Below are 26,254 nucleotides of genomic sequence, written 5' to 3'. Positions count from 1 at the left end.
GTGACCTGCTGTGCCACAAAGCAGAACTGGGTGCAAATAGATTTATTGAGGTAAAGGAATGGCGGGAGGCATGCAGTCACTGCAACTGTAAGTGGGATCTTTCTCCTTGAATGACTGAGACTTGTTATCTTCCAGTCAGGGTGAGAACGGGTGTTAACTCTGGTTTCTGGTGTGCAGTGAATTAGTATAGACTATTCTATTGGTATAAATATGATTCATAATTCCTCCTTGGCTCTTTTTCTTTTATTTAAAGAGCCAGCTACCTTTTCTCTAAACACGAGTACATATTTTCATTTGTTAATCCCAGATGTACTATGGAAAACATCTGCTAGTCTTTTGACATGTGTTTATAAATACCTCTGGTGGAATCAAGACAGGAGCAACCTTTCTTCCCTGTGCTTTATAAAGTGATAGAAATTATTAAATACACAGATCTAAACTGATACAGTTTGCAAAGGGAAAATCTCCACCAATCTATTGACATTCCCTTCTGTTATAATTTTTCTAATTTAGAAGAAAACTACTTGATTAATCATTTAGACTCTTGAGAATTTCTTTTGAAAGGCTTTAAGTTCGGGCATCTATGGATGGAAGAAGCAAATAAATGTGAGGCCAGCTATAGCTAAAGGGGTAACAGTTACCAAGATAGAGAGTGGAACAGTACTGAGAACATGGAACCAAGCTGGATGCCAGTTCTCAGTAGATCTGTTTTAATACATTGAGGTAGGAGTGTTGATGTACGTTACAGCCTAAGAGTGCGTTAAACTCCCATAGTGTTTCCAAGGGAGTCGGGGGATTGAGAGCAAATAATCTAGGGAACTAGCAGCAGTGTGGCAGGTAGGATTTCACTGGTGGTAATAGGAGATACAGCAAACTGTGTGGTTTTCTAAGCTGTCTGTGCCCTGGAACAGATCTGCGCGTGACTGTATATGCTAATGAAGAATTTCTGTGTGGAGCTGATGTCGGGGAGCGAATGAGATGTTAGTGGAAGTTAGGGTAGAAGAGGCTGTAAGCCCACTAGTGCACCTTGTTCTGGAGTAGCCTTCAAGTGTTATTCTTTTAAGAAAGAGACTGAAACTAGTAAGCTTGTGGATAGCTGGTGAAGAATCGGGAGAAAAAGACTTTTTGATTTTTCTTTTCCTGGTGATTAACTGAAGGAAATGAGGAGAGAGCGTAGGCCAGACACTTCTGTCCTTGCTGTTGTTTAGCACAAGATCAAGAGGGCATTTAGGTAAATATTAAATTTGCTTCTTTTCAGTTAATAAGAAGTCAGTAAGAATTAATGCTATCAGGAGCTTGTGGCCTTGATGGCATGTGTGGGTTTTTTCCCCCTTCCGTTGCCTTTTGCACTGCCAAAAGGGTTCAGAGCATTTTCATTCACTGTTTTATTCTGGGTACTTTTATAGGTGCCTATAGGATCTATGCAGATCTAAGGCTCTAAGGGGGACATTCTTCTTCCCGTATCTTTTTCTGGATGATGCAAACTCAGCAGAGAAGATCCACTTAAATAAACGGTGTGCACAAGGGCTGTGCTAGCAATGTAGCTGTACATAGCTAAAAGGGTCAGTTTAATTTTTCATGTAAACAAGGGTGAGCTGTATGCCTATAAAACGGTGTTTAACCTGCGTAACACCAAGCAGGTCAGTATTCGTCTTCGTAAAGTGCTCTTGAGATCTTCAGCTGAAGCCGTAGATGGGTAAATGTTTTTTTTTTTAATTGACTAGAATAACAAATTCAGAAACAGTGTTGTTGAATAGCAGAGGACAGAACTGGTGGTATACTGAGAAGCAAGAAGGTGCAAGTGGGTGTTTCTCTGTAAACGCAGCTAATCAAGAAGTACAAGCTGCTTGTTCTTTACCTGCTTTCTTGTAAGTATGTCCTTGTAATGTATACTTGTAAAACTAATTTCCTTTAGCATGACTTAAAGACCTAGTGAGTCTCGTTGCTTGATGTTGAAGAGAGCTCACTGATCTTGGATAATTCATGATGGACTGTGGACATGTGTGCAAGTGACAAGTCTTGTATAAACTTCACATACAATTTACTGTAAAGTTAGTTTCAGTCAGTACCTGATGTCCAGGTGTTTCAGAGTCTAAGCATCTTAAAAATTAAATTATTTATTCATTTAAGGATAAGAAGTTGAACTATAAACTGGAAGTCGTGCGCAGGGGACTTGATGTGATCTGATTGCTGTAGCTGAGAGGTCAGTTCAGCCTAGTGTCCTGTCTCCCATGACCGTCATCATAAGGTTTTGGTTGTACTGGTCCCGTCAACTTTTTATTAGTCTAGCCCTTGTCTGAGGCCCTAAATTACAAGCCCTTTGCCTGGCCTTGGCCAAGGTGGCTGTTAACAGGAGGAGAGAATAAGACAGGAACTCCAAGGGTTGTTTCCCTTCCCTCTGCTTGTCACACTGCTAAGCAGTAACCTTTGGCTCCTTTGATGCCTTTGAGGAGTGATGGATGCTCTTGGGTGGTGTCTGGTGTCCCCCTCTGTTTCCCTGGTCATAATTATTGACCCTTGCCACCTTTCTTTTTATTGATGCCCACAATCATTTGGCTTCTCTTCCCTGTATCTTCCCTCCACCTTTTTCTTGGGTGGTGGCAGTGTATAAAGCCATCCGTAAGAGAAAGCAACAGGCAAGCCAAGCAACAAAACCATGACAAAAGGGCAAACAAGTAGCATTGCTTCCCTAAGGTGCTCTGCCAAGCTCCTGCAGCGTAGGAGCTTCCTGAGCCAGGAGTTTGAGCCCGGACTGATTTCTGTTCTGCAAATTTGTCCAGCGGCTCTTGTGGTTGGTGCCCAGTGCTGGCAGGAGTGCTGCTCGGCTTCTGATGCTGGCGGTCTTGTCTGCAGGTGCAGGCTGTCTGTGCCTTGATTGTATTCAACAGGCTCAGTTCAATGACTTAATTTCTTTTAAATGTAGAAACTTTCTTGAGAGCTGAACAGCTTCATACAAGCTACAAGTAAAATGGAAGACACGACGTGTTTTTTGAGAGTAAAAAGCAAGGATCTGGTTTGGCTGTATGAAAAGCTCTGGAGCGGTTTAAATTTCTGTACAAAGTATGGCTTTGTAGTTACTGCCACTTCCACTTTTTGGAAGAAGTGTTTAATTACAAACTACTGCTGATACAGCTGGAAATGCATTTCGTAACTAACATTAAACAAAGCATCCTGAAAGCAGAGATGTGGGGAAGGCTTTTAGGAAAGTGGATATAGCCCTTATTTGTTACTCCATGGCAGTTCCACTGCTGGTGGAGTCCTCAATCACAATACTCTTTTGTACTGGTACAGTGAAGAGTGCAATACGATTGTGTGGGTGTTTTTTCCCCCCTCTCCTAGCTGGGGTTAGGGTGAAAAAAATAATGATGTAAGGTGCAATAAACAGTAGCAAAAAAAAAAAAAAAAAGCTAGAAGGTTTATTTGTAACAAAACAGAATAATGCAAATTAGTTGTGCAGGGTTAATATAACCTCAAGAAAAAAAAGTTAATTTTTGCTCTGTATGCATAAGTACTTCAGCATCAGGTGTTTTAAGCTGTTTCACTTAGTTTGCAGGAATTGGTTAAGACAATTTGATTATGTTTAACAGAATATTATCATGGGCCTAGGGAAAAGTCAGTGGTGATTGGTGAAGGATGCAGTGTTCAGCAGAACCAGAGGCAGAGCGCTGGCGCAAAGCCAATTGAACAGGATTTTTTAGCTCATCTGGTTTTTGTTCAGTAGCCTTGTCTTGTTTCCTGTTCTGGGGGTGAGGAGAAGGGGTGGAGAAAGAAAATGTGCCTTTAATCAGATGTAAGTTGGTTTCCACTCAGTAAATGGCTGTGTTACTAGTTTAAAATTCTTTTTTTTCCAGCAAGACCAGCCAAGTAGTGACTCCTTCCTCTCAAAACTTCCTGTTCCTTCCTGTTGCTTTTATGAAATGTGAGTGGGTCAGTGACGTCTGTCTTTATTTTTTTTAAACAAAAGTTGCTTTAATTGGTCATCTATATGCTAAAGCAGTGACTCGAAAGGGTTCTTGTCCAGGTGGATGGTTGTTAGCTCTGATTCTCATGCACCGCTGTGCACCCTTAGCGAGTTTGTACTTAACAGAAAGTGGTTATGGCTTTGCAGGTGAGTCTGGTAAGCATCCAAAAATTAATGGCACCGGTGTTTTTATTACTACTTGCTTTGCTCTTTTGGAAAAGCTGCAAAGTTCTCATCAGTCAGTGCCCTCTGCAGCCTTGTTGACAGTTTGCAGGGATAGGAGATGGTGTGTTAGAGCACCCTGCCTAACATATTCTTCCAGATAATTGTAGTCATTTAGAAGATGCTTAACTCATCTGAACAACGCTCGTGCTCTTCTTCCTGGGGTTTGTTTTTGTGTTTGTGGTTTTTTCCCCCCCTTCTTTGGTGGAGCTGCAAGTTGCAAGTTTTCTGGGGGTGTGTGGTGATGGTGCAATTCTTCTTCCCGTGAAACTAATTCATTGTTTATAGCTCAGAGATGTCGCTGAGGGTTGTCTTGAGCATAAAGTGAAATTCTCGGCCTTATCACTTGTAGCTTTTGTTATTTCTTTTTTCTTTAAAAACGAATTGCTTTGTAATTTTTAGATAAGACTGACAGAGTGTTCCTGAATCAAAGTGAAGGACTGAAAAAGGAATTCTGATGACTTTTTGTAGAAACTTTAGAAAACATTTTACTCTGAAGAATCTTTACACTTATGTTCTCCTTTGCTTCAGTGGATGCTCTTCTTTTAGTAGCTTTTGCAAATGGAGAAAAGGATGGAAAACTTTTTTCACTTTTGCAATGCTAGGAGTTTTTGTTACATAGTATTTAGTTGCTAAGGTGCTGGGCACACAATTGAGAAAGAATACGGTATTTGATCTCTGTTAATACAAGACTGTCCATTTCCTCGATGTTTAAGCAAATTGTCTCATCAAACCTCTAATTATAGGAGTCTTGCATTTTTCAAAACGTGTCAGCTGAAACAACTCCAGTGTTTGTACACTTCTGACTGTTTTAAAATTGTTAATGAAGGTCTAGATTTAGACGATGTGACCAGCTAAAAGCACTGAAGGGTATTGCATAACAACGTATCAATTTAGTAATGAAAATGCGGTTTGAGTGGGGTCAGATTCTGGTTATTTCTGACACTGTAGCTTAAACGGCACTTTTTATTGCAGATTGAGTGCTGAAGAAGATCAGAAAAAAAATACCCAGGTTTTCTTTTCCTTTTATTGCCAGCCATCAGTGGTTTTCTGCAAGCTAAGCAAGAATTAATTTTGCAGTACTGGCAAATTCTTGTGCCAACTGATAAAGTAGGCTAATTTATAACAGACTTTTTTCTTATTTGAGGAATACTTGTGGCAAAAATTAATTTGTTGAAAGGTTGCCCCTTCTTGCATTCATTGCTAACTTAAGGTTGGTAATTGGAACCTGTGGTAGTTTGGGATTTGAAGAGCTGTGCTCTGTAGCCACAGCCTAGTTGTTATGTCTTCACTGACTGTATCCCTAGGATCTGAAATGCATACTGTGGTTCTGAGAGTGGTAATAAGCTGTTCTTCCATTCTTTCTTAATGATTTTAGGGAAGCTTCACACAATTTTCTGCCTCAGGGGTGGGAAGAGACACTGTGAGGTTGGAAGGGCTCTCAGTAGCTGAATCAAAGTGGTCCAGCAGATGTACAAGTCTCACCTGGGCTCTGATATCCCCTCTCCAGGCTGAGTCCCTTTGTTATGTTTGAAAGTGCTAACCATTAAGTCGTAGGCTTAAATGTGAGAAATGTGGCTGTGAGAGGGCTGGGGTTTGGGAGTTAGAAGTTATCTTTGCTGCTAGTGTAAGTTCGTGAAAGATGATGTTTGCTTAAAATGCAGGTGTGTTGCCCTTGCGCATGGCCAGAGAGTTGCAGTCCTGATGCAAAGAGCAGACAGCTAAAGTACAGCAGTTACAAATCCAGTGATTATTTGTTCTGATTTTTGGAAGTTATCTTTCGTGATGTTAGTATTGCAGGTCTTCAGCATAAAATGCACCAACGTTATTGTGAAGACAGAATGAGTGGTTTATTATTAATAGTAGTAACTTGCTGCTCATGACGTGTCTTCTCCCTTTCCCAAATATGAAGTTTTGCAGCTAGAATGTTAAGATTAATCTTAGTTATATAGGAGGTTCTCTTTTTTAGAAAAAAGCATGTGTGTCTTCTAAAGCAGTGTCTTGATACCCTATCAGTTTTCTTTATGTAGTTGGAATCCTGCTTGAGTTTTGGAAACTGAAAACTGCAGAAATAAATTGGATGCTTGTTGGGACATAGCAGGATATCCATCTGGACAGTTAAATGGGTATAAGCTTGAGTTTGGTTCTTGCATTCTTTTAGGATGTCATCCATGAGCTGGAGCCTTTGTGTGACATAAATAAGTCGCTAATTGCCTGTGCTTGCTGTGATTTGGCTTGCCACGCATCTCCTTTCTAACTCCTTTGAGGCAAAACAGTCCTGGCAAAAATAAAATGATCAGAGCCTAACACTTAACGTAACTGAAGGCAAGAGGCTGTTGTTACCACTGACATCTCCAAAAAACGGTTTATTTGTAGTTGTGAAATCACTGCTGTGGCCTCAGGAACACCACGATGAAGCCGCTTGCACAGAGCGTGCCTTCCATCCTCTTAATGATAGCTAGACCAAAATGAAGCCATGAAAACCTGTTGTTACAAAGTGCATTACTGATTTTGGAATAAAAATAAGTTACTTGAATCTGCAGTACTATAGCAATTGGGAAGCTGTTAGGAGATAGCACATACTGCTTTGGACAATGTGTTGCATTTTAATCTGGTGATATGCCCCATGCCTGCTTTCATGTGATGGTGCATTGTATAGAGTGGGATGTGCTTCCAGAGGGGAAAAGGTGACAGGTTCTCTATGGCATGCTGCTGGCTTCAGTAACAAGGCAACAGGCAGGAAGTAACACCCATGTAGAAGAGAAAACAGTTATAAACTTAATTGATTTTTTTTTTTTTTCGTAGGGACACCAGATTAGGTTGCATCTCTTAACTCAGTAGCAAGGTCTAAAGATTTGCTAAACAAATGAAGTAGAGAAGCATTTGTTGTTAACTGGCTGTGTAAGGCTTTTTGATGAGCATTTCAGATGCCTCTCTATAGGCCTTCTCCACAAGAACAGCAGAGAGAAAAACGTATGAAAACAGATTGAGAGCTGGATCTGGAATGGTACTGGTGAGAAATAGGCTTATCTGAACCCAAATGTCGTCTTTTTACTTAGCTGGTTACTACAGTCTGGAAAAAAAGTGTGGCAAAGTTGAATATACTCAAATGACAGAAATGTTTTGATAATCAAAGAACATAATCTATGCAACATCTGTGTATTAATATTTAAGATTATGAAATTTTAATAGTAAGGATTTCTAAGGAGGTAGTACCTTCATGGCATTTATGGTGGAGGAGAAGATTTGGTAGCTGAGCAGATGAAATTTAAGGTTGAAGGCTATGTTAGAAGAGGATGACTATCTGTTTTTAGTGGTGTGTACTTGATGTTAAATAAAACCAGCTTAAATCAACCCCGCTTAAGTCCTCCTTGAAAAGCACCATGTATACCAAACAACCTTGACTAGCAGCTATTCAGCAGCTGAGAGGAGTATTGCTTTATTTGTGGAATGGGGCAGATAAATTCATTTGGAGACTGTGAAGTGAAAGAATGAAACTTTTTTATTTCTGAATACTCTTAGTTATACGGAAAACAGTTTTGAACTGTCAGTGAGGCATGATGAAGTCCCTGCATGTGAGCTGGCTTTAATATGAAGTGTGCCTTAACCTTTTTGAAACCAAAAATATTCAGAAGATTTGTGTTAATGAGCTTCCTGCAGATCTTTATCTGCTGTCTTGTCTTGTACCTTTAGCAGGGGTAAAGGATCCCTGCTGGTTATCAGATGGGTTAGGTATTCAGGTAACAAACCAGACAAAACCATAAGGATTCCCTTGGGAACAGGGAAGCTGGTTTATTTTCTGACTGGAAGATGAAGCTGGGCCATTGTGTTGTGAATCCTACCACATTCCATGCTTGTGACTTGGGTGATGGAATAAGGGCTATTCTCATTACATTGCACAGAATATCCAAAGACAGTCTGGAAGCATGGTGAAGGACAGGATGATCATTCAAAATGACTGTGACTACTTAAGGAAATATGAGAGAAAGAAAGAAGCTGCAAAATAACGCAATCAAGTACATATTACCATGCCTGCACACAATCAGCTGCACAAAATGGGGAACAACTAGGTGGGTAGCAGAAAGGGCATTAAAATGGAGAATGTCCTCCCACGTATAAAATGGTCTTGTACTGTCCTCTTTTGCTAGTTTTTTTGGATAGCATAATGCTTGAATTCAGCATGTGGTCTATTGTGCTTAGCACAGGTTAGCCCCCCCCACTGTGCTAGTGAGACCACTGTTGGAATACTGTCTTCCATAAGAAAAAAAAAGAGAATGGTGAATGTAGTTAAAAGCTTTTAGAAAGCAGCCAGTCAGGATAGTTAAAATTTGAAGACTGATAGAAGATGGCATGTAAAAAACTCTTCAGGTAGCACAAGGTGGTGGGACTTAAGTTGCAGCACAGGAGATGGGCGGTTAGATTTTTCCAGTGTGTAACCAAGAGATTTGCTCTGGTCTAGAGGTTGGGAGGCTGCAGCATCTTCTGGTACAGAGCAGGTTGAATGTACTAGCTCAGTAGTGCCTGAGACACAGCTAGCATTGCCTTCAGGTGCGTGTGGGCGTGCAACCGGGAAAAACAGGACCATGAGCCCTAGGCCTTTCCATCATTCTGTTGGTGTGCAGAGCCCTAGGCCTTTCCATCATTGTGTTGGTGTGCAGAGCTCACTGTTGAAATAGTGCTCCTTCACGGGCTTTTTGGAAAGCCTTGAGTGCCTTCAGGACACTTCTGCAAAGAAGCCACAGAGCTGCATTCCTATGCTTGCCAAAGTCTAGAAATTATTTGCATGCCGGTGTTCTGGAAGTAGATATCTGAAGTTATTCTGAAAACCTTGAATTACCAGTTTTTGAAAACACTACGACCTTTAGTTGTGGCTTTTGCAAAGAGCACCACTGTATGTTTATCACCTTCAGTGTGTTCATGGCAGGCTAGCTCATTTAACGTGGGATGTGAATGCAGCCCCAGCAGTTTAATACATCCTTCTGCTCAGGTCTGTGCCCTCACCCTCCTGAGCAGGGCTGGGATGTGCCCTGGGTTGCAGAGCTCATCCCAATGCTGCTGCAGTCCCATCCGCTTCCCTCTGCAGTGCCACCTCCTCCTTCAGGGCAGTAAGCTGGCAAGGTAATTCTTACAGTTACTGGCTTACTCTGAGACCATTTTAGCTCCCTGAAGTGGCTCACTGCATCAGGTGGGTGCCAGTGTGGGTGCCTGTTTGAGGCAGATTTGTGGCAGGGAAAGGAGCAGTAGGACTGCAGCAGCATTTGCTTGAAGTAGTGTGGAAGTGCTTGAAGCACAATGGAAACCTCTTAAGCTTTAGCTGTTGATGAGATCTTGATTCCTTCTAGAAAGCAGGGCAAGTTGTCCTGGGATGGCTCTGCTTGCAGACCTGCTTGACTGAAACTCTGAAAGTGGCTTCTTTAAAAGCCTGTTCTTCCCCCATCCTCATGTCCTTGCAAGTGCACTAAACCCCAGCAAGATGTAATTGCATTACCCTTGAACCATCTACTATGATAATGAGCACCATCATGACCAGTAGAATAACCTGAAGGGTTTACGGTTAAAGTGCTGGGCTGTGACCATGGTTTAACGTTGGGGCTTCATGTGTCTGAACATTAGATGTGCTGGGAGGGCATTTGTGCTCTCTGCAGTGGTTCTGCTTGATGCTCTGTTTTCAGCGGCACCTGGTTCAACTCAGCAGTGACATCCAGCTTTGCCCTCTGTTTCCACTTGAATGCCTTTGCCAATGGTGCCAGCTGACATAGCCATCTCCTCTTGCCATTGCCAGTTCCATTCGCAGCAGTATCTGTGGTGGCACGGTGAACCAGATGGGGATCTCAGCCCACCCTGTAAAAATGGATTTCTTTCCCTCCAGCCAAATCAGTTCTTCCCTGTCTGGTTAATCGCTCAGCCGTAGGGAAAGCTGTGCCAGTACAGAGGGGGTGTGATGTGAAGACGGGAATGAGTTCCTAGAGGGGTGTGGGAGGATGAACATTGGTTTTTAAGCAGCTTTCCTGCTGCTTATGAAACTGCAGGCTAGGCAACCACAACTTCTTGTGCAGTGGTGTCTTTCTATATATTCCACTTGAGATTCAGCATTGCTCACTCTCTTCCGCTGTGTGGTCTGGGCTGCTTTGTCCTTGAAATTCCTGCTTCGAGTGCATGTGCTGCTGTACGTCCGATGTGTGGTAGATCTGTGCTGTGGAAAACCTTTTTCCCTATCAGCTGGGTCATGCTAGCTGTCTGGATCAAGTACTATGCTGGCCTGTGGTTGGGTCTGTCTTCCGGAGGATGCCCTCTTTCTTTATGAAATGTTACAGTTATTGCAGTCATTGTGGGAATTGTGTGCTCTGGAAGAGCCAACAATTAAACACTCTGCTACAATATCCTCTGACTTGGTTTACTACCTGTTACTGTACTTGAATTCAGTGATGGAAGAGCTCGAGCAGTCACAGGAATAAGACAGGTTCCAGAGAATTAGAGCATTCTCGTGGTGGGAGTGTAGCCCTGCTTTAACATGGCCCTGGCAGTTGTCCCTTTATCCCCTAAACCCACCCCATTCACACATGTATTTAAGCTATAGCCTGTTCCTGTATTCTTCACAAGTATTTAATTGTACACTGCAGTAAATACATTTATTCAAATGATATCCAAGTCATTGCTGCCAAACGGTGTATTTGATATCAAGCTATGCTTTTTAAATAAATTTCAATAACGTTCATACTAAGTGGTTTTATAGACCATTACTTTGGGCCAATTCGTGAACTATCATACTAACGTGTTTTCAGATGAATTACCTTCATTATCCTACTAACACAATTAATGTATCTTCTCATGGTTACCTCACCCCGCACTTTGTTTCTGCAAGAGGCATAACAGCATTAAATATATAGAAACAGCTTTTACCTAGAAACCTAGTGGGCTTTCCAGAGCACTGGGTATGTTTCTCAGAAACCATAAAGGCTTTCAGCGTATTTTTCTTGGCTTCTTATGTAGGAAGCATTCACACTGAGCTAATCAGGAGGGAATAAAACAGTGAAATTCCTTGTTGAAGGTACGATGTATCTGGGGCAGGGGGTGAAGGGCTTTTCACAGCTTGCCCTGTGCCAGCACCTGCACCTCTGGGCCATGGTGCAAGCCAGCACAAAGCTGGACCAGCAAAAAGGAAAAAGGGGGGTGATAGGAAGAGAAGGATAGTTAGTGAGTTCACAGGACTTTCTGATCAGAGGTAGGTTGAGGAAGAGGAGGTGGCCATCCTCCACCCTCCTGCAGCAGTAGGGAGGTGGCAGCTCACCAGGTGTCTCTGGAGTTGCAGCCTGGCATGCCTTCTGCTGCGGGAGCTAGGACCCTTCATCTGCACTTCCAAGCTTTTTGATTTGAAAGTCAGAAATGTTACATGTATGCTAGCATGCATCAGCCTCTTTTTAGTTTTTTTTGGATGGAGTGTGTTGTGTTTTGGCGTGGGTTTTTTTTTGTTTGTTTGTTTTTAAAGCTTTCAGCTTTTGAAGTTTTCTTTCTCTCCAGCAGTGTGGGCACTTGCAGCGTGGGCGTAAGTGGAAAGCTCAATGCAGGTTAGGTGAATATTCCTGCTTTGCACCTTGCAAAGTTGTACTTCAGTGTATGACAGAGTGTAGGCTTTTCAGGGTAAAGATGTGTTTTCAGTAGTGCAGTGAGTACTTAATCTATTATATTGTGTCTGTGGTGCAAGAGAGCCTATGTCATGTCTTGGGATCAGCCTGCCATGAGGGTGCTGTTGACTGAAGCTGGGTGATCCTAAGCCCTGACTTCTTTAATGCCTTCTCAGGCTGAGTATCTCAAGTGCCTGAGAGATTTTATTCTTCAGTGGGAAACAAGCAGCATGTCTGTGCCTTTTCTGCATGTTTAACTATCAGTGTAAAATGGTTAGATGTTCATATGTATTGTAAACATTGTTGGTTACCAAAATTGTTGCCTTGCCTCCTGCTTCTTAAAAATAATGGGATGTTGTGCTCGTGTGGCAGCTTGGGGACATCTGGTGCTGTCAGAGCAATCTGTCTGCTGAGATGTTATGCAGACAATGCCTTGTCCAGAGTAAGATTTTAAAATATCAACTAATAAGCTTTCAAAGCAACTTCATCAGCAGGTGCTTAGGAAGAGGGGTGGCAGGAGACTTTGGAAATGTATTTCTCTTCCTGACTTTTTAAAAAATACAAGGTTACAAATGTGGGTTTAGTCTAATTTTGACTTTTGAGGGCAACCCAAAGCACGAAGAGCTGGAATCTATTAAGTCTAAAGTGGTATGAACTGGTTTTATGGGCCTGTAAATACTTTAAATTCATTTTTTTCTGAAATTATGGTTCTGGTTATTCCTTTGTTGTGCTGTACAGCATCATAGTGTTAATCTAGTGATCTGTTGTAGGTTTGGTGTTTTTTGGGTTTCTTTTTTTTGTGTGTGGGTTTTGTGGTTTTTTGGTTTGTTTTTTTTTCTTTAGACTACTGGTTTCAGAAGCAGAGCTATTTTAGTAGTTCTACTAAACTTTTCCCATAATCATATTTGCTGTTGCATTGGGATGTTGATACAAAACTAACGGGAAGGAATGTCTCAGTGACAGCTTTTAACAGATCTTTTCATGCAAATCTGCTTTTCCCTCCTATGTAAATGTTAAGGGGAAGCGTAGTAGATACATATGCTGTTAAATATGAACCAACTGGATTTTCTGGCTTTATAAGGCTTATATTCACTGTTTTACCTTTGTACTTCCAAAAGGTGAATTGGATGAACAGGCAGATTAAATGAGTTGAGTTAGAACCTGGCTCCTGGTTTGATGAAGCATTTGGGATAGTGACTCATGGTGGAGCTGGGGAAACTGGCGCTTTCTGGTGCTGTTGAAGTCAAGGTGTTCCCTTTTGCTCCCCTAAGACCTTGGGCTGTGTCTCAAAGCTGGTCTGGGAGCACAGGACAGCCAGCCCTGGGAGGAGGCAGCAGAAATAGGAAAGGGGTTATTTACTTAGCCTCCAGCTTCATGGTAAAGTGCCCCCACTACCTGCGAGGTCCATTTTCATTGCTTGGGGACCACTGATGACAAGACAGGTAATGTTTTGTCTACTCATTGCTCTCATAAACTATTGTGACTTTTGGATAGGTCTTGGTGTGCTTTTTGTTTGGTTTTGGTTTTGTTTTTATTTTCTAACCAAATGTATTGGTTTTGTGTGGCAAGGTTTTGGTAGCGGGGGGCGGGTTACAGGGGTGGCTTCTGTAAGAAGCTGCTGGAAGCTTCCCCTGTGTTTGAGAGAGAGTGAGCCCATACCAGCCGGCTCTAAGACGGACCCGCCGCTGGCCAAAGCTGAGCCAATCAGTGATAGTGGTAATGCCTCCGTGATAACATTTTTAAGAAAGAAAAAAAGGTTGGGACAGAGGGAGAAACAGCCGCCGGAGTGAGGAGTGAAAACATGTAAGAGAAACAAGCCTGTGGACACCAAGGTCAGTGAAGAAGGAGGGGGAGGAGATGCTCCAGGTGCCGGAGCGAAGATTCCCCTGCAGCCTGTGGTGAAGACCCTGGTGAGACAGGCTGTCCCCCTGCAGTCCAGGGAGGTCCACGGGGGAGCAGATCTCCACCTGCAGCCCGTGGAGGACCCCACGCCGGAGCAGGTGGGTTCCCGAAGGAGGCTGTGACCCCGTGGGAACCCCGTGCTGGAGCAGGTTCCTGGCAGGACCTGCGGATCTGTGGAGAGAGGAGCCCATGCTGGAGCAGGTTTTCTGGCAGGACTTGTGACCCCGTGGGGGACTCACGCTGGAGCAGTGTGCTCCTGAAGGACTGCACGCCGTGGAAAGGACCCATGCTGGAGCAGTTCGTGAAGAACTGCAGCCCGTGGGAATGGCCCACGTTGGAGGAGTTCGTGGAGGACTGTCTCCTGTGGGTGGGACCCCACGCTGGAGCAGGGGAAGAGTGTGATGAGCCCTCGCCCTGAGGAGGTGAAGCGGCAGAAAATAACGTGTGATGACCATAAACCCCATCCCTGTCCCCCTGTGCCACTGTGGGGGCTTGGTGGTGAAATCCGGGAGTAAAGTTGTGCCCGGGAAGAAGGGAGGGGTGGTGGGAAAGTGTTCTGAGATTTGGTTTTATTTCTCATTACCTTGTTCTGGTTGATTTGTAATAAATTGAGTTAATTTTCCCAAATTGAGTCTGTTTTTCCTGTGACGATAATTAGTGAATGATCTCTCCTGTCCTTATCTCGACCCGCAAGCTTTTTGTTATAGTTTTCTCTCCCCTGTCCAGCTGAGGATGGGGGAGTGATAGAACGGCTTTGGTGGGCACCTGGTGTTCAGCCAGGGTCTACCCATCTCGCCAAAACATCCAGGTAATGTCTGAATATTGTTGTCCGTAAGCAATTTTTTGAACTGTCATCAGTTGAACCAAAACTGATATTTCTGGAGACAGTATAACCTTAACTTAGACCGAATGGCTATGTTGTGTGTTTAATAGTCTCTGTTTTAATTTATTTTTAAAATGCATTCCAACAGCACTAATTAAAAAAAAAAAAAAAGGTATTCATATAGCTCTTTTCTTCTTCTAGAAATGACTGCTGTTACTGCAGGCAATGTTAACTTCAAATGGGACCCCAAAAGCTTGGAGATAAGAACACTGGCAGTTGAAAGACTACTTGAGCCTCTTGTTACACAGGTAGGAAAAAAAAAAAGGGGGGGGGAGGGCAAAAAAACCTTCATAAGGATGATTACCTGTTTTGATATATTATTTCAATTAAGTGACTTCCAAAGCTTAAATTCCAGAAGTAAAGACACTACAAAACTAAAGATAGAAAAAAGTGTACAAGTAATTTCTTTTTTCAGTTCAATTTTAACAGTTATTGGGCATGAGTCTAGAAAGACTGTTTTTTTCAGCACCTGATAAGACACAGTATTTAAATTAGAAGTGCAGAAATGCAGGTGACTAATGCTCCGTTGCTGCTGTGCTGTTTCTTACCTGTATTTTGGTTGGTGTGCTGCTTATTTGTTGAGTCTTTAAAAGCTGGGCTATGTCTCATTTAGAAACTGGTATTCAGGAATGACAAAAGTCCCCTGCAACAAAGCCATTAGTGCTTGCCAGAAGTAGGGTCTCATAAGTTTTTTCTTTGAGATTACCTGTGTTTCGAGTTGCCTTGGCAGGAAGTTCAGGTAAATGGTGAAATGTATGGTGGGGGATGTTTGCAACCTGTCTAGAACAGCCTTGTGTTGTAAATAGATTACTGACCCCTCTTAACAGAATTCCACCCAAGAAGTACGCTTTTATGGCATTTGCTACTGTTTCAGTATATTTTTTGCAAGATATGCATGCTTTCTTTTAATTTATGCCTATGCTTTATGCTGGATTTGTGAATCAAAGCTTATTTCTGCATGGTGTATATTGCCCAATGAAATGCACTGAAGAATATAGGAGAGCTAGAGTAAGTTTTGTTAAATGTAAGCTACGTGTATTGGGCATTTTGAAGATTCTTGGAAGGGGCTTTCTAGGATGTCTAGAAGAGAAGATGCACTGGAGACAGTTAACTCATTTTCATTAGCACTGTTTTCCTGAAATAAATTTTTAAAAAGGCAGTATGAACTGAATGCAACTTCTGCTAAGCACAAACTGCAATGGTCAAGTTCTGTTTCCAGTATTAACATCCCTTTAATTGCCAAGCTGCTGTCTGTACTTGCCATTTGTTCCCTTCAGATACTCAGATGGGCAGTTGGGTGATCTACTACATAGCTTTGTAGCTGGAGTTACTGATAGAATTTTTCCTTAAGAGAAATTGTCCTAATTTAGCAAACTTGTTTATAGGGCCTTTTTGTCCGAGTTTGGTGTCTGTAACTTATTCCTTAAGTAGCACAATAGGCCATGCTGGCAATCCCAAATTTTGTGCAGTATGTGACTGGCAAAATACAGAGAGGAAAGTACAGTAAGTTGCATTATTGCAACTTGTTCTTTATTTGTAGTACATGATGAACTTACACTACCCAATACAAATGCTCCCCATAAACCAACAGCGATGTTCCCAACTGATGGGTTCCCCTCTCTGATTCAACCTACTGAGAAGATGGATCCAGCTCTGAGGACCTTTATGTCAGCAGTCCTTGGGCTTTCCAGAGTAGTAATATTTTTTTAGTGTTGTAGCTTAATATCCCTCTGAAGTAGTTTTGTATGCCTTTTCCTAGACTTAACAAAAAGGGGGGTGGGGGGGAGGCAAATGGAAAAGTGTGCATGGATTTTTTGACATCTAGCTGTGTTTGAAGGGGATGGATCCTGATCCTGTGTACCTAGCAGTCATCTGGCCGCTGCTGACCAGCTCCTAGCAGGGTTTCAGTCTAAAACATAAAACTTGGAAATATTTGTTGATCGCAGGAGGATTGTAAGAGTTCAGTTTTGGTTTTTTGGGGGAAATAATGAGCTCTAGGAAGTCCGTTGCTCTGCATTTACTCCATTGGCTGTAGTACTGTTTTGGACTCAAAAGATACTGTGTTGCTAGATTTCTGTAGATGATGGCTTCAACCTTGTTTGAGGTCTTTTATTCCTGGAGAGCTATCCCAAACTAGTTAATCGCAACTTGGGTTCTTTTTATGTGGTGTTAAATAGTTATGTGGTGGTAAATAGCTCTGGCCTGTTACTGATATTGCAGTTTATCGAAAATACAAATAGAACTCAATTCTTAAAATTTTCAGGTCTGCTGCTGATAAGAAAAATCTCTAAGCAGTTTAGCTGAATTTATAATGCTTATCTAAGGAATCAAGAAGCATGGTAACGTTTAGAGATGTGAAAAACACTTATTTGTGAGTTTAACCTTTGGAGCTGGCAATAGTGCAGGTATTAGTGATAGGCTGTCTAGAAAAAAATACACATGGCCTTGCTGTCAAATTGATAAACTTCCTATTTGTTTCATGTTTTTTTGTTTTTTCCCCTCCATATTTGTCTTTAGGTAACAACACTGGTTAACACTAGCAACAAGGGCCCCTCTAATAAAAAGCGAGGGCGTTCTAAAAAAGCCCATGTTTTGGCTGCATCAGTTGAACAAGCAACAGAGAATTTCCTGGAGAAAGGAGACAAAATTGCGAAAGAGAGCCAGTTCCTTAAAGAGGAGCTGGTAGCGGCTGTGGAAGATGTTCGTAAGCAAGGTAAGAGCTATGTATCTGATGGCTTATAAAACTGTGTTTTTTCAGAGTAAGTTGAAATGTTCCCGTTTCCCTTTTGCTGTTATTTCAAATGACTCAGTGCCTCTCCACTTGCATAGATTGTCAGCTTGTCTTGCTGGCTTCCTTGAGGAATAGCATGAACTGGGCAGTGCTGGAAATTGGATGTCCCAAGTAGAGATTGGGAAGAGAAGCAGAAGGGCTGATTCTTTGAAGAGCATTTAAAACTCAGTTTATGCTAAAAAGTCAACTTCCCATCCTGCCTATAAATATTATGGAAGTAAGTCTCAAATATGTCAATAACTTCTTCAGTATTTGAATGTATACAAAACAGCATTGTAGGAGGAAGAGCCGAGTGTTGACTTGACAGAGCCAAGTGTCTCAAATATGCAAAATGTAAACACCAACAAACAGAATGCGAGGACCTTGATTAAATATTCCAGGCTTCCTCCCCCACAACTAGTGTTGATTTTTATAATTTTCTTTTTTACTTTCTTGGAGAAGGCCTGCAAGAAAAGCCTATGGAGCTGGCTTACTCTAAAATATGCACTAGTAAATATGTTGCTCATAAATCATTTATCATTCTTCCAGTCATGAGCCTTTTCTATGCTTCGGTGAAACCCAGTCAACTGGTATTAATGGTGACGGCTGCTGCTGCTGCAAAAATAGGAAAACTCATTAGCATTAATTACTTGTTTGTAGCAGAAGTTGCACAGTGATGAAATATTAGTTGAAAATGGTTCGAAGTTCTGGACGAGCCTGGTTGACAGACCAAAGAAAGATCAACATAAGAAGGCTGTAATATAAGGGGCTAATTGAGTTGGCTTAATTTAACAACAACAAACAGCAAAAGAGACCCCTTTGTCTTGAAGCCTTTAATTCTTGGTGCTTGCTTGATTGCTGCTCAGAATTGAGAGTCGAAGCTCATCTGTGAGTACCTTCAAATGAGTCTTAGTGATATTAGTGAGCAAGGGAGCTGTACTCAGTCCTCAGGATTGGGAAGTTCCATTAGCTGAATTTGTAGTTACATATTAGTGAGAAGCTGGTAGGAAGGAGAAACTGATAAACAAACCTTCAGGATGACCCTATCACTTGTTTTATCGCCCCTGCTTGATTTTGAGACTACGCATAGACTTGATGCCAAAACTTCCCTGCTCTGTTGATCTTTGACAGAGGAGGTGGTGTTCATAGCTGCGAGGTGCTGGAATGAAGCGACTTCCCACCTCAATGTTGTTTCACTTCTTCCCTTTTCACTGTTTGCAGCTTGCGTGAAACCTGGTGCATAGAGAGCTGTATCTGTTTTCTGAAGCTGGATGGATGATGATTAGACTTGAGTGATTTGCCTGAATGTCTTGTGCCCACCGCTGTTTGTGGGAATGCAGTCACAGCAGGGCTGGGCTGCTGAGGCAGCATGACCACGGATAAAAGCCTGTGCCCCATCACAGTGCCAGTGTTCCGTCAGGTTTAGCAGAGCGGCTCTTCATAAGGAAATTAAAAAACAAACAAACCTTTGAGGAAATTAGAAGCAAGTGGTGAAAAATGAGATACGACAGAGGGAAGGTTTATTGCTGCCAATGCCCAAGGGGAGGATTGCAGTTCTCAGTAGTGCTAATAACAGGGAAGAGATACAAACTCTCAATGTACATGTTTATATACAGTCCATGCACTTCAGAAGTGTTTCCAGTATTGTGGTAGACCAGTTGAATTCATGAACTGGGGAAACAAGGGAAGTGTAGTACAAAGCCTGTGTGTGTGCTTAGCAAAACTTCCAGGTGTTGATGCCTTTATCTGCCTTTTGCAATGGGTGGCAAAAGTGGAGAGGAGAATCTGGGTGTCTTGGTCAGCAGCAGGGTGATCATGAACTGGCAGCATCTGTGTGTCTGACGGCAGCAGTGGGATTATAGATGTATAGCACAATTGATCTTCAGCAGAAGACAGGAAAATAGAATTAATAATGCCTCTATTTAGAGTAGGGAGCGATTTAGTTACCATAATAAAAAAAGATGAATGAATGTAGACAGAGGTTATGAAGATGATTAGGACAATAGATAACTTGTCTCATCAGAGAAAATTAAAATTATTTTTTTTTAGCCTAGCAAGAAGAAGATTGAGAGGGTACATGATTTTAGTGAGCACGCTTGTTCATAAAGTCCCATTTGTTGGGGGTAAAAACAAAGAAGTGAAAAGAGCTATTTAGAATGAATGATAGTATGGCTACATACTAAATCAATATAAGTGGATCTTCAAAGTCTTCCTGATTTTTACAATGGAAGAATAAATTACAACTTGCTTTAAATATTAAACAAGTTCATGAAATATCCTAAAGTAAGATTCCTGGCCCTTTAAAGCTTTGGACTTTTGACTTCTTTAAAGTACTGAAACTTCTTAAAATAAAATTTTGAACAGAATAGTGAAGACAAAGAATCAAAATGTTTTTCAGAATAGATCCTGCTGTGGTTATAGAAAAGACTTGGGACTGGGAAAATATCTCATGTGAATGTCTTGGATTTCAGTATTCTTACAGCATTTGCTATGTTAATTTCAGCTGCTGGAGTTTTGCTGGGTAGTAGAGGGGTCAATATTGGTCTTGCCCAGTCTTACTCCACCCACTCTAGGCTCTTTGGGGCTTTACCTTCTTTTGAAGCATTGAAGATAGTGTGCTGAAATGGTCAGCTCTTCTGGTGCTGTTGGGAGGTGTTTTGGAACTGAACCAATTTCTTACCCAGGTACTTGGCACTGAGACAAGATGCAAACTGTGGGTTCAGGAAGGAAATTTCTTTTGGGTCAGGCTGACCAGGCTCTTCCTGTTTTCCTGGAGTATGGATGAGCATAGTTCACTGCCTCTATATATCTGTATGCTAGTGCAAGGAGCCAGGGTATTAGCTATGCTCTTGCTGTTGTGTTTTTTCCTATGGTAATTTTGCATAAAAGACCAAAAATTAAAGCTTAAAATTAAAAAGCTTAAGCCTGTGCACAGGGCTTAGGTAAGAGAATGGATGAATGGTCTTGTGAATCCTGTGGACTTTGGTGTTTCATGGTTGCAAATGCAGGGCAGCGAACCTACTGATTCAGTGTGGTGTCTTTCTGCCCTGTGTTTCTGCACGAAGCTTTCTCCAAAACTGAACAGTGAGGCAAATTATGAAAGGGTAAAACGTTTTTTTTTTCAACTGTACTTCACACAAAATGCATGGCTTAAGGATTTCCAAGGAACAGGAGGCCAGTTGTGGAATAACTTGAAGTTAAACATTGAATTCTTCTTGGAAAATTCAACTTTAAAATTCTGTTGTGACCAGTTAGTTTAATTTCTTGGAAGTGTGCAAAGTGTTCTCAGTTGTTTTTCCTGCAATAAAAATATTTTAGGAGTGTACCGCTTGTATTAGAAGTAATCCTCCAGCCAAGGACTTGAGATGTTTGAAAGGCCATAACTTAAGGGAGCTCTGAGACAGTTCTTGGCAAACTGTAGGAGGCGTGATGTAGGCAGTATGTGGATTTAACTGAAGACAAGATTAAGGAATTGAAGCATTTGTTGCCATAAGTGTCAACTCCCATGTTGATATGCAAAAGGAGATACAGGGCCTTGTCCTTTATAGTGGAGAGCAAGGACAGCCTGTTGTGACACTCATGGTGGACATTGAAGGTGGCATTAGTGATAAGATAAGACTTCAGCATCCAGAGTAGTAGAGTCTTTAAACTCTGATTTCATGCTTGCCTATAAGGCAAGCATGGGGGGAATAGGCAACCTCTAGGGAACTGTGATAGGGTGTTACAAGCAGGTAGAGATATGGCCTGATGGCACTCTTTGTATTTCTAATACTGCAGGCAAAGGAGCCTGGAGATGGACTTTGAACTGGAAGGTGCTGAAGGGTATGAGGTGATGTGTGGCCATGAGTTTCTAGCTTGGAAAAAAAGCATCGGTACCTGTTTGTGTCCTGGGTCTTCCTTGCCTTGCCTTGCTTGTCTTTTCTGCCGCTTTCCTGTTCCGTCAGTGTTCGTATAAAGAAAGCCCTCTCTGTCATGGTCATCATGTACCGTGCTGCTGAGGAGGATTAATAGTGCTGTCTGAAAGTGCTGTCAGACCCTGTGGGCATGGTGGGAATGAGACTAGAAAATGGTAATTTTCTTTTGATGGACTAAAATCTTACTATTTCTGAAATGGGCTTTGTTCCATTAGATTTAATTGAATTCTTAGTGCTTTATTGACAAGATCATAGTATGGCTACCGTTGCCTCTTCTTTTCTTGACTCTGTTTTATTATGTTTCCCTTGTAATATCTAGTGAAAATCTAAGGTTATATTGGAGAAACAGGTTACTCATATAAGAATTTGTACCAGCTGTATAATCTGAGTCTCATAGTCTGACTCTTCTGCAGTGTATTTCTTTTAACTCTTGAAACCCTGCTTTCAAACTTGCTGTGTTACCTCTGGTTCAAATTTGAAAATGAGAAGATTATGCTGGATCCAGTTTGAACTGCTAATGCACACACATAATGCAGTAACTGCATACTTAGGCCAGGGCGGAGTTCCCTCTTACCCTTTGAATCTAGCTAAAGTAACTACCCCATGTTGCTTTTCTTTGTAAGAAAAGTCTGAAAGCCAGCTTTCTTTAATTTGCAGAAAAAAATATGTATGCAACAATTTTAAATATAATTTTCCTTTAATTCTGGGAAGCTGGTTGTCTTTTGACACCCTGACAAGCTGTTTGAGACTCACTAAATATTTTAAAGTCTCTGGTTAAAATAAAAAGGAATAGCATTTTATTTCAGGACTGGCCTGTAAGTTTGCAATCTAAGAGATGGGTAGAGGATAATTTTGGGTTAGCAATTTCTGAGGTTCAGATGAAGCCAGTGGCACCTCTCTAAGTTGTTTTAAATAGGAAATAAATGAAAACAATGTTCCTTTCTTTTGGGAGTTGGAAATGTGGGAATTTTACATATAGGTGAATAAGGGAGGAGATATTTGTAGTGAATTTTGGTTCTGGCATATATCTTTAAATCTCGAGATTATTAATAGATGTGATGGTGACATTAATTTCACTATTATTAGTGTCATCTTGAAGGAATAAAAAAAGGGTTATGTCAGCTATGTAGGGATTTTATAATCTTATGGCTGGTTGCAGTTTTTCAGCACTGGAGATGCATTGTCTTTCACCCATCTGGAAATCTGAGGCTTTTAACACTTGTTAAAATAATGAGTTGTGTTCCTCAAAAAGCTGGGTAAGGGATAGCTTTAGATTGATATTTATAGCTGGTCTGTACTTGGACAGAAGCTTTTTTCATATGTCACAGTACTGAAGTAGCATATTTTTTTATCTTAAAACGTTGTATGCCACTCTTCGTCGTATTATTTAAGATGATGGAAGGGTGTTACATAGGAGGGAGCATTTGAACAAAATTGAGTGTCTTGATGTAGTTGCTTGGACAGGCTGGCAGCTGTGTTTGGGTTGTATTTGGCTGTGAAGGTGTAGAGTGCTTGGGTGCTAGAAACTATTCTAGGGCAAGATATTAATTGCTTAATGGTAAGTATGTGGATGGTTAATCCCAGGCTTTCCAGTTGTAGGTATTTTTGAGTAGTTAAAATAGGAGCTAAAAAAAAAAAAGTTGTTAAAATAAAATTTAAGCACTTCACATACTGGGGATACGCTGCACTGAGTGCCTAGCTGTGGGAGCAGGCAAGCCATTGGCAGGATGATGCCACTGCATTGCCACCCCATTTGGTAGTGGGCTTGAATGGAGTCACTGTCAGCTTTCATCTGTGAAGCACTATTTGAGGTTCTTTTCTTCTTATCTGAGATGTGCTGGTTTTGTTTTGGCATTTGGCCATACGGACACTTTTTCATACAGGTTTGGGAAGCCTCTGACACAACACTTACTTGCCTGCTTTCTGGTCATCTCTAGCTGCCTGCAAATCTTTGGCCTTGAGTACCTAGCGTTTTCTAAACTAAATCCTAGCTGTTCACCAAATGTTTCTGAAATGCAAAGAGATCCAAGAATAATAATGTGGATTCCAAAACTTGCTGCCATGTAGGAACTGTGGTACTGGAAGAAAAATGCTGCCCCAGAAAGTGGGGGGAGAAATCCAAAATTTACTCCTCTGACTACATGTAGACATTACTTTTATGCTTTCTGAATGCCTTCTGGAGGAATTTCTCTAGCTATGTAAAGTGGCCTTTGCTTTTCATAGTTAACCAATTGCATTGTTACCATCTGAAACCTAAATTCTTTCCTCCTGCACCAGATGCAGACCCACGGGCTATGAAATGTTGAAGCGTTTTACTAAGCGGTGCCTTGCTTTGAATGCAAACCAGGGCATATCCAGCCAGGTCATCGCTCAGAGTTGTTTACAGTCCCACGAGCTGTGGCATTTCCTTGTGTGTTTACAGTACTTTCTGCTGCTTTCTGCTTAACTCCTACACGCACACAAATCAAAGCTTTTGCTTAAGCTTTGAAAGCATTGTAGTTTGTGAAATAACTGCAATCCTGCATGTAACAGTGAAGACAGGCTGAATTTGCCTCTCCAGAGGATTCTGGCTTGTTAAAACACCTGTACAATTAGAAATAAGGATCAAAGTGTTATTTCCCAGCCCTTCCTCCCTGCACAAGCCCCTCTACTGTGATACCATGTGGTAACCACACATTTAGAGGTAGCTACACACAGTCTTAATTGCTGGCTGTGTTCAAGCAAATGCATTTTGTTTTCAAGACTTAGATTTGCTTGCCCAGGAATCCTTACAGCCCCTTAAGAAATGCTGTGTGATGTTAAAGTCAGACTGTCTTGTCCTCTTGTGCAGGTGACTTGATGAAGAGTGCTTCAGGGGAGTTTGCAGATGACCCCTGCTCCTCTGTGAAACGAGGGAACATGGTCCGAGCAGCGCGTGCCCTCCTCTCTGCTGTTACTCGACTGCTGATTTTGGCTGATATGGCAGATGTCTACAAGCTGCTTGTTCAACTTAAAGTAGTAAGTGTAGTTCTTTGCTGTGATTCACTTTGCTGTGCCTGGCATGCTAGGTGTGCTCTGTCAGGTGGCTTTGTTTCATGCGTGCGTGCTGACCCTGGTGTGTGCGCTGTCAGCGGCTCGCTTCTGGAGCAGGGAGGTTTTTAGTGTTTTTCCTCTGAGCAAAACATGTGTAATGGATGTTTGTCACTTGTTTTTACAGTCATTGTCAGTAGCTTTTGACATTGTGTTGCACTTTATTCTGAACTTTTAGTATTGAAACAAAATGCACTGTGGTCTGCAACTGCAGGTGATAACCAGCTTTTTTTCATCTTGAAGAAATAATTTGGCTTTCTTATAACTAGTACTCCCTAGTAGCTACTAGGGATGAGTAGCTTCGGTAGACTAAATAAAATTGGTATGGCATATTTGAGGAAGCCTTTTCTTCCCATGAGCAAGAGGGTGGGTGGGTGATTTTTACAGAATTTGAAATTAAATGAGATTTGATACTGGGCCTGCTTTTGTGGCAGGGCTTTGAGGACTCTCCTTGTGCCCTTCGGCCACTGCCGCAGCTCTGCCGAGGCCCTGGGCTCCTTCATACTCTTTCAAATGCGTGTACTTGGCTGTCTCTGGTAGCTGGTGACTATGAAGTAGTAGCTAACTCTTGAGTACTATTAGTTTTTGAAGTATCTCTCTCCAACAAAGAAAAGGGGGCAAATGAAGATTGCTTTCTCTGTCTGCTATGAAGTACATTCTGAATTACTTCCTGAACTGTGGACTTGTATTACTTGGAAAAATATGTGCATATATGTTCTTTTAGGTGGAAGAAGGTATCCTGAAGCTAAGAAATGCTGGCACAGAGCAGGATTTGGGTATCCAATACAAAGCCCTCAAACCAGAAGTGGACAAACTTAACATAATGGCAGCCAAAAGGCAACAGGTATAGTGATGGCAGCTCTTTCTTCTGTATGTTATTTCTTCTTTTTCTTTTTCAAAATAAGAAACTAAGGTAGCCTTGCTGCTCTTGGACAGTACCTATTGGTGCTAATACTTTTTTGTTACTTTTTTTAACTTTATTGCTGAGTACTTTCTGTTGCACTCTGCCATGTTTAGGAAATTTGAGCTTGCCTGGTAAGCAGAAAGTCTGCTCAGCTGTAGTGTACTGCTTCTGACAGAATTTCTTCTAGTAGTAAACATTTCTTTATGTTAATGCTTTAGTACCTTAATTAAATGCTGCTTCCCAAGACTTGCACTTCGAAGCAATGCAGGTGTGGATAAGGAAAGAGAACTGAGATGTGAGTCAGTGCCTGGTGCACTCACCACTAGACCACACTGCCTTTGTGGTTTGCACAGACAAACTGAACATGTCCATTTAAATAGGGAGGAAAAGTCATGGCTGGGCACAGAATTACAACTCTTTCCAGGAACGTGAGTGGCAGTGCTGGTTAGTCTTGCACAGAAATGCCCATTTGAGAAGGGGTTTAAAATCATGTTTGTTATGCGTATGTTCTGTGTTTGGATAGCTTGTGCTTAACCTTAAATTGTGTGTAAAATGTGTTCTGTTCAATAGCACTGTTGTGACTCATTCTTGTGTAGGTAAGTTTTTCAAAAGAAAGCAGAGATGTGGGCAGTCCCATTTATCAGAAATAGCATAATTCTTGTAGAGCATTTTTGTTTGTTCTGCTGATATGTACAAACCAAAATTGCTTATGCACCTCTGACCCTGCTTGATTTTTTTTTTTTGCACAGATTCATCTTTTGAAAATAAACTGGGTACAGTCTAAAATGGATTGCCAGTTGGTTATGTATCTAAAATCTGATTGCAGTAAATGGGAGTAGGGTTGTGATGGCAATGCAGTAAATGTTCTTAAACTGCTTTGTGATGGATTGTTCCACACTATGGGAAGTGGTTGTACTAAATCTGTGAATCCGTAAGCCTGCTTGGAGTGCCCTCCCTGCTTAGTGTGTATCTTATAGAGGTCACATATTACCCATTCATTTTGAAGA

At 41.6% G+C, this 26,254-nt stretch overlaps 2 protein-coding genes across 3 annotated transcripts in view; both read left to right on the top strand.

The window, feature by feature from the left end:
- MATR3 (matrin 3) overlaps positions 1-26,254 on the top strand; it is a 1,017,354-nt gene that overhangs the window by 742,143 nt on the left and 248,957 nt on the right. The window lies entirely within an intron of this gene.
- The window catches only part of CTNNA1 (catenin alpha 1), a 121,513-nt gene that overhangs the window by 3,023 nt on the left and 92,236 nt on the right, over positions 1-26,254 (top strand). For both annotated transcript variants that reach the window (XM_049829435.1, XM_049829433.1), the window contains exons 2-5: positions 14,732-14,838; positions 17,108-17,303; positions 24,105-24,271; positions 25,068-25,187. In XM_049829435.1, coding sequence (XP_049685392.1) covers positions 14,734-14,838; positions 17,108-17,303; positions 24,105-24,271; positions 25,068-25,187 — 588 coding nt within the window. In that variant the 5' untranslated portion in view covers positions 14,732-14,733. The remainder of the gene's footprint in view (positions 1-14,731; positions 14,839-17,107; positions 17,304-24,104; positions 24,272-25,067; positions 25,188-26,254) is intronic.

Source organism: Accipiter gentilis, chromosome 26, assembly GCF_929443795.1.
Source record: "Accipiter gentilis chromosome 26, bAccGen1.1, whole genome shotgun sequence".
Lineage (NCBI taxonomy): Eukaryota > Metazoa > Chordata > Aves > Accipitriformes > Accipitridae > Astur > Astur gentilis.
This window is presented reverse-complemented; position numbering and strand designations above follow the sequence as displayed.